Source organism: Nelusetta ayraudi, unplaced genomic scaffold (assembly GCF_046127955.1).
Source record: "Nelusetta ayraudi isolate G7.1 ecotype Tasmania unplaced genomic scaffold, CSIRO-AGI_Nayr_v1 ptg000026l, whole genome shotgun sequence".
In the NCBI taxonomy this organism is placed as follows: Eukaryota; Metazoa; Chordata; class Actinopteri; order Tetraodontiformes; family Monacanthidae; genus Nelusetta; species Nelusetta ayraudi.
Window position 1 is genome coordinate 3,125,460 of NW_027466076.1, and position 15,123 is coordinate 3,140,582.

The 15,123-nt window shown below is 49.3% G+C and overlaps 1 protein-coding gene across 1 annotated transcript; it reads right to left on the bottom strand.

The window, feature by feature from the left end:
• Positions 1-731: 731 nt before the first annotated feature.
• On the bottom strand, positions 732-13,875 carry musk (muscle, skeletal, receptor tyrosine kinase). Its single transcript, XM_076029064.1, has 18 exons — positions 13,704-13,875; positions 13,529-13,639; positions 11,953-12,079; positions 11,459-11,607; positions 11,025-11,152; positions 10,770-10,911; positions 10,572-10,696; positions 8,987-9,149; positions 8,612-8,618; positions 7,623-7,886; positions 7,363-7,526; positions 6,600-6,623; positions 6,193-6,281; positions 4,337-4,511; positions 4,032-4,215; positions 3,676-3,867; positions 2,762-2,910; positions 732-1,909 (listed from the first exon to the last, which is right to left on the bottom strand). The coding sequence occupies exons 2-18, from the start codon at positions 13,596-13,598 to the stop codon at positions 1,113-1,115; spliced, it is 2,949 nt and encodes a 982-aa protein (XP_075885179.1). The 5' UTR covers positions 13,599-13,639; positions 13,704-13,875; the 3' UTR covers positions 732-1,112.
• Between the last annotated feature and the right edge of the window lie 1,248 nt (positions 13,876-15,123).

Here is a 15,123-nt window from a genome sequence, read left to right on the forward strand (position 1 = left end):
GGCAACAAGCTCTGAACACAGGGTCTTGTTTAGAAGTAAAAAAAACAAAAAAAAAAAACAAAAAAACAAGACCTGCTCTGTTTTAGTACAAATTAAAACACATCACAGCACTTTCTTTTTTTTCTTTTTTTTTTTTTTAAAGAAATGAGTCACTTCTTCTTTTCTCTTCAATATATAAAATACAAACTATCTGAGTTGCTACAAACAAAACAATAAAATAAAACTATGATAATAACACTAATGACCAATAATATTCTTTTTGGACTCAATACAATCAATAAAACTTTAGTGGAAAAACCCACATTTAAAGCTGGTTAACACACAAAACAAATTTCAACAAAATTTTTCAACAACGAAAAAAAAAAAAAAAAGAAATGCCCAGAATTGGAATCAAAGCAACTAAATTAATTGAACAGCAGGTGGAAGCTTTAAAGTGATAATGTGCAACGTTGGAATTCGAGGTGACAATCTTACCAGTCCAACAATCCAGAGCTCAGAAATTCTGCAATTCAACCAGCAGTCGCAATAAGAAAAAAAAAAGAAGAAGCAAACCATGGCAACGACGACATCTGTCATCTCCGCTCGGCTAACAGAGTTAACTCACCGACTCACCAGCTCACTCTTTTTGTCGACGACTCCGTGTGATCGTCTCACCGGAAAATCTTTGAGCTAAACAAACTTTTTGTCAAAAGGTAGCACCGAGAAACGTTTCATCTCTCATTGTGAACGCGACTGCTTTGTTTGCAGGGTCAGTTTGAAGCAGCTGATCAGTTATCAATCGATCGATCGATCGATCGATCAATCAGTCAGTCTCACGAGGAAGTCACTTTACAACTTCCTTTTCTGAAAATTAAATATCAAATCTCTAATCTTTACAGAAACATTGCTCCATACATTGCAGTCCACTTCCTGTTTTCACCAACAGTTTGTAAGTCCATGCATGTGTCTGTGCGCGTGCTCGCGAAAAAAAAATCCCAAAAAACCTCCTTCCTGTAAACAGACGCAGACATGAATGTAAAAACAAAGAGCATTGAACGTTGCGTTGGAGATGCAAACGCGCCCCCCACCACCTAAAAAAAACCCTCCTGGTTCCAACGTCAGTGTCGGTGAGGTCAGCAGTCGGCCTCGACCTCTGTCCCGCTGACCTCACCGACGTCGCCGACCTCACCGACGTCGCCGACCTCCGACCCCTCGCCGGCAGCGCCGCTGCTGCTGCCGAGGTGCATCCGCTCCAGGATGCGGTGAATGCTGGCGAAGCTCGGCCGCTCCGAGGGCTGCGGGCTCCAGCAGAGCCTCATCAGGCCGTAGAGCTCCGGCGAGCAGTCGTGCGGCCGCGGCAGCACGTGGCCGTCGCGGACGTAGTAGATGACCTCCTCGTGAGCCATGCCGTAGTAGGGCTGCATGCCGTGCGAGAAGATCTCCCACAGCGCCACGCCGTAGGCCCACACGTCCGACTCGCTGGTGTAGCGGTTGTAGAAGATGGACTCGGGCGGCATCCAGCGCACGGGGATGGCGTCGTTCTCGCCCGCCTTGTAGTAGTCGGCCGAGTAGATGTTGCGCGACAGGCCGAAGTCGGCGATCTTCACCACCATGGCGCCGCCCACCAGGCAGTTGCGCGTGGCCAGGTCGCGGTGCACAAACTTGCGCTGCGCCAGGTAGGCCATGCCGGCGGCGATCTGCTTGGAGACGGACAGCCGGTGGGCGCAGGAGAGCGGGAGCAGGGGGGGGGCCCCGCCCGCCCCCAGCTGGGGGGAGGGGCAGGGGGAGGGGCAGGGAGAGGGGGACGGCCCGCAGCTGGCGGCGCGCAGCGACGACTGGTCGGGGGAGCGGCGGCGCAGGAACTCGTTGAGGTCGCCGCCGGCCATGTACTCAAACATCAGGCACATGGGCTTCCCCACCGCGCACACACCTGTGGGAGAGATGAGGGGTGGGGGGGGTGGAGGAGTAGGCAGAGAGAAAAAGACTTTGAGACCACGCCCACAAATAAACACACAGGCTCCATCCACACAATGTGGTTTTGGAGTTCTTTGAGAGAGACTCCACAGCTCCGTTAGCGTCTGCAGCATATCATTAGCTTAGTGTTGTTGTTAGATGATGTGGAGGCGATGGTGTGTTTTAATTTGTCCTGAAAACAGAGCAAGTCTTGCTTTTTTTGTTTTTTGTTTTTTTTTTTCTTCTCAACAAGACCCCGTCAGAGATGCCTGGACGGGCAAAAATTGCGCATTTGTTTTTGGACAAAAAAAAACCATGAAGGTCTGCGAATCAAAATTGTGTGTCTTCCACCTAAACACAACATCTGGTTTTAAAAAACATCTACTAACTTGTGCCGTGACTCATACTGGTGCAGGTCCACTAGCGAGCCTAGCCGCTAGCATTGGCATTGACAGTTTGTTCTTTGTTTGTTCTTTGTGCGTCATCATTTTTTTTAAGTTCTGCGAATTTTATACGTGTCATTAGCCTGCATCACTTTTTTTTTTCCCTGCGGAAGGAACTTCTCTCTCTCCCTTTTTTTTTTTTAGCATGTTCACTAGCCATGGAGGTCACCAGGGGTCAACGCCCTGATGTAGCCGTTGCTGTGTTTATGATGTTATCTGCCGTATCAACCGGACGTTGTCCTGCTGGAGGTAAATTTAGACCAACGGGCTGTTTGGACGAGATTAGAGGGTTTGTTTAACTGGGGACCGACGGAAGCACATCAGAGACATTAGTGGGCAATGAGCTTCCAGGCCTGTCAATCATTGCCGAGCGGAGGAGCACCGACCGCGGAGCCGCACGATGTTGGGGTGGTCGAACTGGGCCATCAGCGCCGCCTCCCGCTGGAAGTCGTTCTGCATGTCAGCCGAGGCCTCCTCCTTCAGCATCTTCACCGCCACCATGGTGAAGGACTCCATTGGCAGCAGGCCTGGAGCTCTGGGACACACACACACACACACACACACAGAAGGTCACAAGTCACACTGCAGGAAGACAATATTTACTCTTTGGGCCTGTATACGGTTTATGGCTTCAACGTGAGTGCGCGTGTGTGCGTGCGTGTGTGTGTGTGTGTGTGTGTGTGTGTGTGTGTGTGTGTGTGTGTGTGTGTGTGTGTGTGTGTGTGTGTGTGTGTGTGGAGGTGAGGAGGAGTTGATCTCCAGGTCTTTGCTGCAGCGGTCAGCTGGGTCCAACCCAACCAGCTGGACACCTTCTTGTACCTCTCTGATCTCTGGTCCAGACCTCTGAGCCTGAACCTCAGACCTGATGCTGCACCTCCTCGACACGACCTTGCAGATAAATGTTGGCATGGCTCTGGCGGCAGCAGTTAGTCTTCCTCTTTTCCAGTCGTAGTAGTAGAAGAAGAAGATTTTGCCAGGAAAGAAAACTGGCAAAATGGTTGTAATATACCTCCAATGGAGGCCGGGGGTTCCTTGGTGCTCTGCAGAGCAGCAAGGAGGACGGGCGCACCGGCCTTGGAGGCTGCTGCTGTTGCTGATACTGAAGCACCAAACCAGGAATGACAGATGTGTGCACTTGCAAGTTCTCTGACACAGGCCCTAGACATTCCCTGAGACATACCCTGAGACATACCCTGAAGACATACCCTGAGACATACCCTGAAGACATACCATCCGACATACCATCAGACATACCATCAGACATACCCTGAAGACATGCCTTCTACGCCACCAGGCTCACCTTGCTTGGAACACCCGTCCAAAGGCGCCCTCTCCAATGTCTCGGACATACTGGATGTTGTTGCGGGGGTACTCCAGGGCCAGCAGCTTCGAGTTGAGCAGCAGCGGCACCCGCTGGTACATGGGGTTGGGGTGGAGTCGGTCCAGCAACAGCTCTGAGGGCAGAGCGCTAAGCGTTGGCGTCTCCATCGCTCTGCCAGGTGGAGGTGTTGTGGAAGAGGAGAAACAGGAGACCAGAGATGGTTACTAGTTCCGGACCATGGATGTACTATAAAAAATTGGATACCAGACTACATTGAAATGAATGGGAGCCATATTGGATCTTGGTGGGGTTTGGTGGCTTCGGACCGGACTCACCTCTTCCGGTTCCTCCACTGCCTCCTCCTCCTGCTGCAGGCCAGGACCAGCACAGTGATGAAGGCGAGACCTGCCAGCACGCCCAGGACGATGACGATGACGGACATGGAGAAGGCCGGTGAGACCACAGTCGGGGGGAGGACATAAGGAGTCTGCTGAGGACTCGGTGGCTCTGACTTCAGTGCTGACAGAAACAGAAACGGAAGGTGGCGGCTGGTCGGTAGAGGTGGGTAAAAGAACTTTTGGGGGTTCTGATCTAAGCTGGTGGGCAGTGGGGTGCCGGGGGGCGGCGCCTGGTTCCCTACCTGGTTCCATACTGGTCTGGCCACACTGGGGCACAGCGCAGTACTCCCAGCGGATGTTGGGGTTGGTGGTGAAGCACCAGGGTCGGTTGTTCAGGCCTCCGGGGTTCCTGCAGAAGTTGTGCGAGTCTTTCAACTCAGGGATGACCTCCACAGGGAGACGGTGCTGGTGGGGTACCTGCAAGGTGAGACGGACCGAGGAGAAGCTTGGTTTAGAAGTTAAGAAGGTTGATGAGCTGTTGCGGGCTCACTGGAGCTGAGCGTTTTTGGAGAAAAAAAAAGAAAAGAAAAAAGAATTACTTTTTTTTTCACTTTTTCAAGGAATTTCTTGGAAGAAAACAGAACCGCAGAGGCTTTTCAGGTTGTTCAGCTCAATTCTCGGCTTGGGGGTCAAAGGTGATGATGCTGATGGGTGAACTGCGCTTGTGTACCAATCACTGAGAACACCTCTTGCTCGTGTGTGTGTTTCTGTTGCTGCTGCTGCTGTGAGGAACTGAACCGCCCTGGACGCGTGAGAGCGACCGAATCGCACTTTATCTCTTTTTTTCCACGACTCAGCGGGAGGCGTGTGTGTTTAACCCGATGCCTCCTTGCGAGCGCCGGAGATAAAGAAAAAAAAGAAAAAAGAAAAAATGTGTTGCTGTTGTTCTTTCAAACTTTGGGAACATTGTGGAGTTTGAGCTGGTTGCTCTCTCACTCTCTCTCTTGTAGGACCGAACGCAGACAACTTAACAAAATAAATAAATAAGTAAAAACCCATCTGCTTCCTGTTGAGTTGTTGAGTGGAGGTTTAGGCTGACTGGGACCAGCTGCTTCTCCCGACTGTATGTTGCTGTATGGCAGCAGATGGACTTCCTGCTTCCAGCCTGATGGATCCGTCACAGTTTGTGTTCAAGGGTTCAAACGACTTGGAATTTAAAACAGCAAAAAACAGAACAAACAAGCCTTTACTGTCCTGCTTTTCTTTTGTTCTGTTTTGGGTTTTTTGCGCCCAAAGGAACTTTTTGTTTTACCGTTTCCTAAAAAACAACTTTTTTTCCCCTTTATCGTGACAAACGGGAACACGTGTTGCGTAGATGTGTTCCGGAGAAACCCGCTGAGCTGCGGCCGTCTTTAAACGATGATTATTGTCAAATGTGAGTTCGGTCTGCGGGCTCGTCCTGCTAATTTGTGGATGTTGACGCCTCCGCAGATGTGTTGGTTTTTTTGGTTTGTTTGTTTCTTTATTTGTTTTTGAGCCACGCCCACCTTCGCAGCAAGCAGACTCCAGCGGAAGCTGCGTCGCCGTCATCCTGAGAATCTGAAGCTGCTGAACGTTTCTCACAAACAGCAAATATTGTGAAACACATCTGCAAGCAAAAAGGCTCTGTTTAACCTCTATCCGTGCATGTGTGTGTGTGTGTGTGTGTGTGTGTGTGTGTGTGTGTGTGTGTAGGCCATGCGTGTGAGAACTAATTGCTTCCAGAGGCAGGATGTGACAAGACAGCCCCTCCCTCTTTGCTGACCTGGCACTCGGCACACACACACACACACACACACACACACACACACACACACACACACACACACACAGTACAGATGTGCAGTCAGAGTTCTTTACTCAGCAGCACCGTGGAAAAAAAACATAAAGAGACTTTTTGGCAACAGGATAGAGTTTTGTTTTGTTTGTTTTTTTCTCTCGACTTTGTGTTGTTGTTGTTGTTGTTGTTGTTGTTCTGGTTGTGATCAGCTGGCTGCAGGTGTGTATGGGCAATGTGACGGAGTGAAATTAAACCTCACACTCGAGTTGTGACGCAACTAAAAAAAAACAAAACTGCCCTATGTTGTTGTTGTGCCGCCCCAGCTCTGCTGTGTGTTACCTGTTGGCTCCAAGGCTGGCAGGGCGTGGCCGAGTGCGTGGCGTTGGCGGTGCCCTGGTAGAAGCGTCCACGGTCGCTGTAACACGTCGCTGTTGGAATCAGACGTGTTTTTCACTTTTTACCCTCCAAACAAATCACGAGTTACTTGTTTGAGATACACTTGTTTGAGATATATATATATATATATATATATATATATATATATATATATATATATATATTTATATATATATATATATATACATATATATATATATATATGTATATATATACATACATATATATATACATATATATATATACATATATATATATACATATATATATATGTATATATATATATATACATATATATATATACATACATACATATATATTTATACATATATTTGCACTTTGTGACTCACTGGTGACTCGGTCCGTCTTTAGCTCTGGGAGGAAAGAGAAAGAAAAAAAAGACTTGATGAATAGTTAATATTTCACTAAAAAAAGAAAGAAAAGAGGAACAATGATTCACTTTCAGCAAGATAATAAAGTGAAAATAAATTAGGAACAGGTTGTGTGTGTGTGTGTGTGTGTGTGTGTGTGTGTGTGTGTGTGTGTGTGTGTGTGTGTGTGAGAGAGAGAGAGACTGGCTCTGAGCTCTAATGACCTCATCACTACGGGCAGTCAGGAATCGTTAAGATGAAGCGACGCCTCATTTCCTGTTTCATCAGTCCTGGTCACATGTGCTGCAAGGACCGAGTCTCCTTTGCCTTTTTTTTCTTTTAAAAACACAAACATGTGCGCCCTCTGGTGGACGTAAGCAGTAGCGACCGAGTCCCCCTTTGTGTTTGCTTCTTTTAAAACACGTACATGAATAAATAGATTGTTTTTTTCTTTTCTTTTCTACCCTACAAATATTTTATTTTTATTTGTATTGCCTTCTGTCTTTTTTAATTAATTTAATTTTCCATGTTTTGCTGTAATCATGCAAAATTCCCCACTTTGGCATTTTAGGGCGCTCTATTCAATTCTTTTCTATTCTATTCCATTCCATGTGCACCTGCTCTGGTGGACGTAAGCAGCAACATCGAGTCCCCTTTAATTTTAATTTTTTTTTTTTAAACCCGTACATGCGCGCCCTCTGGTGGATTAACGAGTCAGCGCATCTTCCAGTGCAGGACTCACCCACTAGCGGGACGTGGGTGCAGGCGTCGGGGTCCCTGTGCAGACTGGGGAGGGCCTGGCAACCGGGCAGCAGTGAACTGGCAGCTGTGGTCCGCGCAGCGCTGCCCTCTAGTGTCAGCCACTCCTTATGACAGTAGAGCTCCTTCACCGCCAGGCAGTGCTCCCTGGTGGGCACAGCGTCTCCCGTTACACTCCCCTCCCACCACCGCCTCTGCTTTTTAATTACTCAAACAAATCATTGACATTGCGAAGGGCGCCACCTGCAGACGGGCTTGGGCGCCGGCCCCGCCCCCGACGGGTTGCAGTCCGGGAAGGAGGCGTGGCAGAGCAGCGAGCGCAGCACCGGGCTGCAGAGGGCGCTGAGGGCCTCCAGCTCCGCCCACCAGTTCTGGACCAGGTACTCCTGCGCGTCCTCGGGGTCCGACAGCGACGAGTTGAAGAAGACCAGCAGGTCGTCGCGCAGCGCGGCGCGACACACATCACCGCGGTAGGCGCTGCAGTAGCCGGACGTGCCTTTGTAGAGTCTGGAACGCCAAGAAGAGCGAAAATGAACCACATGCATCCTGTCTTTGATACTCTGCTGATGCTACGAGCTAAATCATGCCAAGTACACTGTGAGCCAAATCATGTATGCTGTGAGCTAAATCATGCTACAACTACATGTGCTTTTAGCCAAATCATGCTTACAAGCTGCAGCATGCTAAGTTGCTAAGTACGCTGTGAGCTAAATCATGCTACATGTACGTGCTACGAGCCAAATAATGCAACATAGAGTTGCCAACTGTCCCTCAAAATGCAGAACTCTGTGTTTGACAATGGTGCGTCCCGTTCTAAATCGATACGGGACGGAGTGAGAGAGTTTGTCCCGTATTTCTAAATTGTCTTGAGCGTAAACTTATTTTCAACGCAAACTCACGTTCGTTTCCAGAGAGTTTGCGTTCAAAACCGCAATCTACGTAGCTGCAGGCGACACCATTGCACAACCCATTCACAACAACTGCGTGCTGGCTGCGTGGCTTGCCTGGAGTAGGCTATGAATCAGAATCACTCATCAACATCATCATCATCATCATCATCATCATCATCCCTAAGCTCAGATCTCAGCTCCTCTCAGTAACATCCCACTGCTGACTTTGCTCACTTCTCTCCACCATCAACCTGGACCTTCTTGTCTCCAGAACACCTCACACACACACACACACACACACACACACACACACACACACACACACACAGCTGGCTGTCTTACCTCCACTCTACGGAGAAGTGGCAGAATCCACAAGACGACGGTGGAGGAAACAGCAGCAGGAGGACGGAGGAGGAGTAGGAGGAGAAGAGAAGGAGAATGAGTCTCTGGAAGAGGAGCAACGGCGACATGGCTGCTGCTCCTCCAGCAGCTCAGGAGACACTGAGGGTGACGGTGTGTGTGTGTGTGCGTGCGTGTGTGTGTGTGTGGTCAGCCAGGGTGTGTGTGGTCAGCCAGGGTGTCTGTGTGTGTGTGTATGGTTCCATAAATGTTATACCAAATGGTGTGTGTGTGTGTGTGTGTGTGTGTGTGTGTGTGTGTGTGTGGTCTGCAGGGCAGCTGGAGCGCTGCTGGTTCGCCCCGCCCCCTCCCCCGGACCTGCCACGGCGACCCGTGCCGCCGCCTTGACCGTGTTTGCGCCTGCGCTATGGCGGTTGGAGGCCACACAGGTGTAGAGCGCCGAGCGGTGCACCGTCACCCGCAGCACCGAGAGGATCACGTCGCCGCTCAGCGTCTCATCCACCGACGCCCCCGGGGAGACCTGCGGCACATCGACGGAGAGGAAACAGGTCAGACTGTTTATTGTCCACTTGGAGGCAGCAAAGGACAAGTTCTGTTCATACGCCATCCGTCAGTCACTGAAATCGTTCTTGATGGGAAAAAAAAACAAAAAACATGTTAAAAAGGTTAAAAAGAAAAACAATAAATTATCAAATGAAATATTCTTCTTATTCTTATTATTATTCTTATTATTATTCAGAAACAACTTTTTTTTTGGACGTTTCTTTAATCGACTCATCGAGCTCATGAATAATGAGCAGTGGCCCCACCCCCCTCCCCCACACAGAGTCTTCACATAGCGATGATTTTTCCGGCTTCTTTGTGCTGAGGAGGAATGTGTCGCCCACTAGTGTGAAGACTTGGTAATGGTTTCACAGGATTGTGTGGCATTCACACAGCAAACCTGTGTGTTGCTGCTGTTGTTGTAGCTGTTGCTTTCATTGCCTTGTGTGTGTGTGTGTGTGTGTGTGTGTGTGTGTGTGTGTGTGTGTGTGTGTGTGTGTGTGTGTGTGTCAACACAATTGCCCCCTGCGCATAACCTCCCCATTTATCTCAGTTAAAGTTGTCCTAAAATCTACGGTATGTCGGGTTTTATTTTGCCTTCCAGACACATAGCACATAGCTCCGCCCCCTGTCTGATTGTTGGGTTTGGCTGTCAGCACTCGGCTCCTCCAACAACAATTTTCAGATTAAAGTTAGTCAGGCTGCCAATCTGCAGATAAGTGGAGGACAATCTCATCCATCCCCCGTCACAGTAATGGGAATTCCTTAGCTGTTACGTGTCTGTACGGCCAAGTTCACCGCGCGTGTGCGTGCGTGACTGTGTGTGTGTGTGTGTGTGTGTGTGCGTGTGTGTGTGTGTGTGTCCATCTTTAGTTCAGTCTTTGCTATGGGGCTGTTTACTTCGTTGTTCAACAGTTGGAACCGGCTATTCTGCAGAATCTGGTCTGCGTGACTCCAGTCTGATCCAGACTGGTCCAGTCCAGTCTGCTCTAATCCAGTCTACTGGTACAGTCTGGTCTGATCTGAACTGATCTTGTCTGGTCTGGTCCAGTGTGGTCGTATCTGGTCTGGTCCAGCCCGGTCAGATCTGGTCTTGTCCAGTCCAGTACAGTCTAGTCCAGTCTGGTCCATTCTGGTCTGGTCCAGTCTGATCTGGTATGGTCTGGTTCAGTCTGGTCCAGTCCAGTCCAGTCCAGTCTTCTCGTCTCGTCTCGTCTGGTCCTGGTCTGGTCAGACACTGTTTGGTCCAGGCTAGTCCAGTCTGACGCAGTCTAGTCCAGGCTAGTCCGGTCTGGTCCAGTCTAGTCTGGTGTGAAACACTTTCAGCAGACCTCAACAGTGCCACCAGGTAGCTGCTTTTCCTCAGGTGTTTGGCCCCCTGAGCGTATGGACAACTCACGGTGTTCCCGTTTTCCAGCCAGGTGATGGTCGGAACCGGACTTCCTGTAGCGTTGCACTCCAGGGACACCAGGCTGCCGTACTCCACCCGCTTCTCCCTGGGAACCCGCAAGATCCGAGCCGGAGCTGCAAGACATGGGTCGCGACCAGCGATAGCAGAGACACACAGACACACAGACACAGAGTGTTGCCGACTTACCCTGGACCTGGATGGTGACCAGCCTGGAAAAGACATAGCCCAGGCTGTTCCTGGCCACGCAGCGGTACTGGCCCGCGTCCTCCTTGTGGATGTTGTGGATCTTCAGGGCACCACTGTCCAGGACGGTGACCCGCTCGTTGACCTGCCAGTCAACAGAGACAATAGAAACTAGCACCTGCTCCCTCCTGCCAGCTGGTGGCGCCAGTGTGGGGAGGAGGAGCCCCCCCCCCCTCCCCCCCGCTGCCTTTCGGGTACCTGGATGAGCTCCTCGTCCTTCAGCCAGGTGACCTCGGGTTTGGGGTTCCCCAGCGTGATACAAGGCAGTACTGCCTTGGAGTCCAGCAGGAGGGTGAGGTTGTTGGGGTGGCGCTTGATCTGGGGCTCTGGGCAGGCGGAGACATATGTGTGCAGAGTTTTAGCTCCTCCCCCACGCCCTTTATTTTCTTTAAAGGTCCAGTAGGTAAACTTTGTCCTGATTTTTGATTTTTGTATATAAATATATATATGTATATATATATATACATATAATGACATGCATTAATAATAAATAAATAAATAAATAAATAAATAATACATACAATATAAGAATATACTCCTAGTACAATAAAAGTAATTTGATTTTAAATACTGGGCTTCCTTAAACGTTTTACACACTGGATCTTTGGGGGGTACTTTGCAGCAAGACTCACTCATCTTGAGCTGCAGCGCTCCGCAGCTCTTGGCTGGCTCGCCCACACCGTTGATGGCAAGGCAACAGTACTCGCCGTTGTCCGCCTCCCTGGCGTGAGGGATGAGGAGCATCTGGCCGTGTTCCCGGGTCATGTAGCGCTCATGGTACCTGGAAATGGAGGTGAGGGTGAAGGTGGACATGAGTCTCCTAAAGGCTCTAATTCACTGGGTGGGTACAGCTGGTTGCAGTAAAAAGAAAAGAAAAAGAAAAGAAAAAAAAGGTGCAAGGAGCTTCCAGTTTGTCAAAAACAGGAGGCCAAACGCAAAAATGACCAAGAAGTGGCAGCGGTTTAACTAGCGGCATTCTGTCATTTGGCCAGCAGAGGGCTGCCTAGCTAGCTGACTCCGCCCATCTCTATACATAGTCAGTGGGTGGGGCCAGAGGGACAAATCAAACTCCTCCTCCACGACACCATGGACGTGGCTGGATTGGTGATTAATCGTACACACTCACGTGATTGGCTGGTTGTTCTTGGTCCAGGTGACCACGGCAGGGGGGCGGGACTCCACCTCGCAGATGAACGTGGCGTTTTGGTCCAGCAGGATGTCCATGGTCTCCAGGAGAGTGACAATCCGTGGTGCTGAGCAAAAAAAAACAAAAACAAAAACAAAACAAGCTTAGCTGGAAGAAATGAGCAGCTTTAAACTCCACAAAACAAACAGGTGGTTGGAGGAGAAACATCACAAGCAGAGGAGCATGGAGGAGGAAGTTGAACATCCTGGAGGAGGTTCAACTTCCTAAATGAGGTTCAACGTCCTTGAGGAGGTTCTAACTTTCTGAGACAAGTTCAAGTTCCTGGAGAAGGTTCTGACTTCCTGAAGGAGGTCCAACTTCCTGGAGGAGGTTCTAATTTCGTGGAGGAGGTCCAACTTCCTGATGGGAGTTCTAACTTCCTGGAGGAGTTTCTAACTTCCTGAGCAAATGTGGATACGTCCAGTGTTTGCTGAACTTTGACCTGCTTGTTGTTTCTAATATGTGTGTGTGTGTGTGTGTGTGTGTGTGTGTGTGTGTGTGTGTGTGTGTGTGAGAGAGACAGAGACAGAGAGAGAGAGAGAGAGAGAGAGAGAGAGTGTTATCCAAGCAGCTGCGACTGAACTCTGCTCGACTCAGGTTTCGACCCGGCTGGACTCCACAGCACCACCTCTTCTCTCTTCTGCATGTATTGTATGTCAGTCAACCAGGCAGCTCTACAGGCTCCACCCCTGCATGTGACGGCCAATTGGTGCCAACTTCTGATGCCGGTGCCCGGCTCACATGTCTCGGAGACGCTGAGCTCCACCATCTGTAGGTTTTTCTTTTTTTAAAAGGAGTCGCGTCCTGCACACTTTCAGAACCTTCAACACCTTCTGCAGTTGAAGCACCTTCAAAACCTTCAGCACCTTCAGAACCTTCAGCAGCTTCAGCAGCTTGAGGTACTTCAACACCTTCAGCACCTTCGGAACCTTCAGCACCTTCAGCAGCTTGAGGTACTTCAACACCTTCAGCACCTACTGAACCTTCAGCTGCTTAAGCAGCTTCGCCTTCATTCACAAACCTCCCTGGACCACCACATAGCAACCAGGCTTAGCCCTCTGTTTACAGCCTTCCTGCGGATGGCAAATGCTACAACTTTGACCTTCCATCACATTTAGAAACATGACGGGAGTTCCGCAGGGGGTGGAGCCAACACCTGGCTGAGATGTCAGTGGCCCTGACTTCACAGCATAAAAATCCTGGATCATCTAGTCGCGTCCAGAAGTGTCTTTTTGCAGAACTGTATCCATCGTCCTCCTCCGACATGTTGGAAGAAGGAAGATGAAGTTGCATTTACACTTCGTGGCCCTTCAAACGCCTTCTCCTCTCGTCGTTGGAATTGGAAACACAGCAGGGGCTTGAAGAGCTGTTGGGACCCTCTTCATCTTCTTCTTCTCAGCTTGTCCAGTCCGAGGTCGGACACACTTGCTTAAGACAAGACAAACAGGCGAATGGACGGCCGTTTGCAACATGATGAACACGACGACATCACATGTCCCTGAGGGTCCCGACCCACCTCTTTGCACGCTGGAGCCCGAGGCCACCAGGACCAGCAGCCACAGCGAGATGTTCCCGGCCGACACCATCCATACGCCACTTCAGAGAACCGTCCAGGAGCCTTCAGCACCTTCGCAATCTTCAGCACCTTCGCAATCTTCAGCACCTTCAGGACCTTCAGGAACCTTCAGTACCTTCTAAATCCTTAGAACCTTTGGAAGCCTCAGGACCTTTAGAACCTTCCGGACCTCCTCCAAGACCTTCAGCACATTCAGGAGCTTCAGGACCTTCAGCCCCAGACTGCAGCCTGCAGCTACAATCCCACGGCAGAGCAGCACAACAACTTCTGGTGGCTTCAGCGGCCGAGTTCCTTCAGCAAGTGAGTCAGTCAGAGGCGGAGCCAGCCTGAGTGTGTGTGTGTGTGTGTGTGTGTGTGTGTGTGTGACAGACAGCAGCAGCTGCTCCTCTACAGCCGCTCAGGCCTCCTCACACTCACCCGACCGGGATCAACAACAGCGGCCAGCAGCTCGCCGCTGCGTTCAAGGTCCTGCAGCGTCGCCGTCCTGTGCAACTGCTGCTCCTTCAACTCAGCAGCAGGACAGGAAGTGCAACTTAAACAGAGAGCCGGTAGAGAGTCAACGTGCAAGGGTTCAAAACTGTAAGCTCAAAGGAAAAAGAACACAGGAGGATTATTTTATTCATCTGTTAAGTTTGTTTGTTTTGTGAAGTTTAACCAGCGATTTTTCACCAGCAACTTCAACCTTTTGATTGAATGAAAATGAGATGGGAAGAAAACTCACGGTAAAAATAAAACTTGAAGGGGAATAAGTAAATATTTTGTTAAAAAATTCAGAGAAAAACAAAATGAATGAAAACCCAGTGAAAAATCAACATTATAAATAATATTTATAAATTATGACATATTTTATTATGATAAAAAAAAGGCCTGTAAATCAAGTGAACATAATGACAGTTGGTCCATTAATGGCATCAGGAAACAGCTGAATGACAAGCAGGAAATACACGTTGCCAAACAAAACAGCACAACTCCAACCTGCCTGTTCATGTGTTGACACACACACAAACACACACACACACACTCGGGATCGGCCCTTTGTGTGTTGTCCACCTGTCGCCGGCCGCTCTGTGTGTCCGCAGTGTATTTTAAGAAAGGAATGTCACATGACCTCGACTCTGCCCCCAAACTATTGTAGAGTGAGACGAGCTTCTCCATGATGATGAAGATGACGGTGGTGATGGTGGTCATGATGATGATGATGAAGACGATAGTACTGATGATGCTGGTGATGATGATGATGATAATGGTGGTGATGATGATGATGACGATGATGACGATGATGATGACGATGATGATAACGGTAATGACATGATGATGGTGATGATGATGACGATGACGATGAATTTTATTTTATTTTTTAATTTTTTACCGTTTTTCGCACGGCACTTTGTCCTGCTGCTCTGCCGCCATCTGCTGGCAGAAAGAAGAACTGCGCGTTTCAACTCCACACGGAACTCGCTCAGTCCAGAAATAGACACACTCTCTCTCTCTCTCTCTCTCTCTCTCTCTCTCTCTCTCTCTCTCTCTCTCTCTCT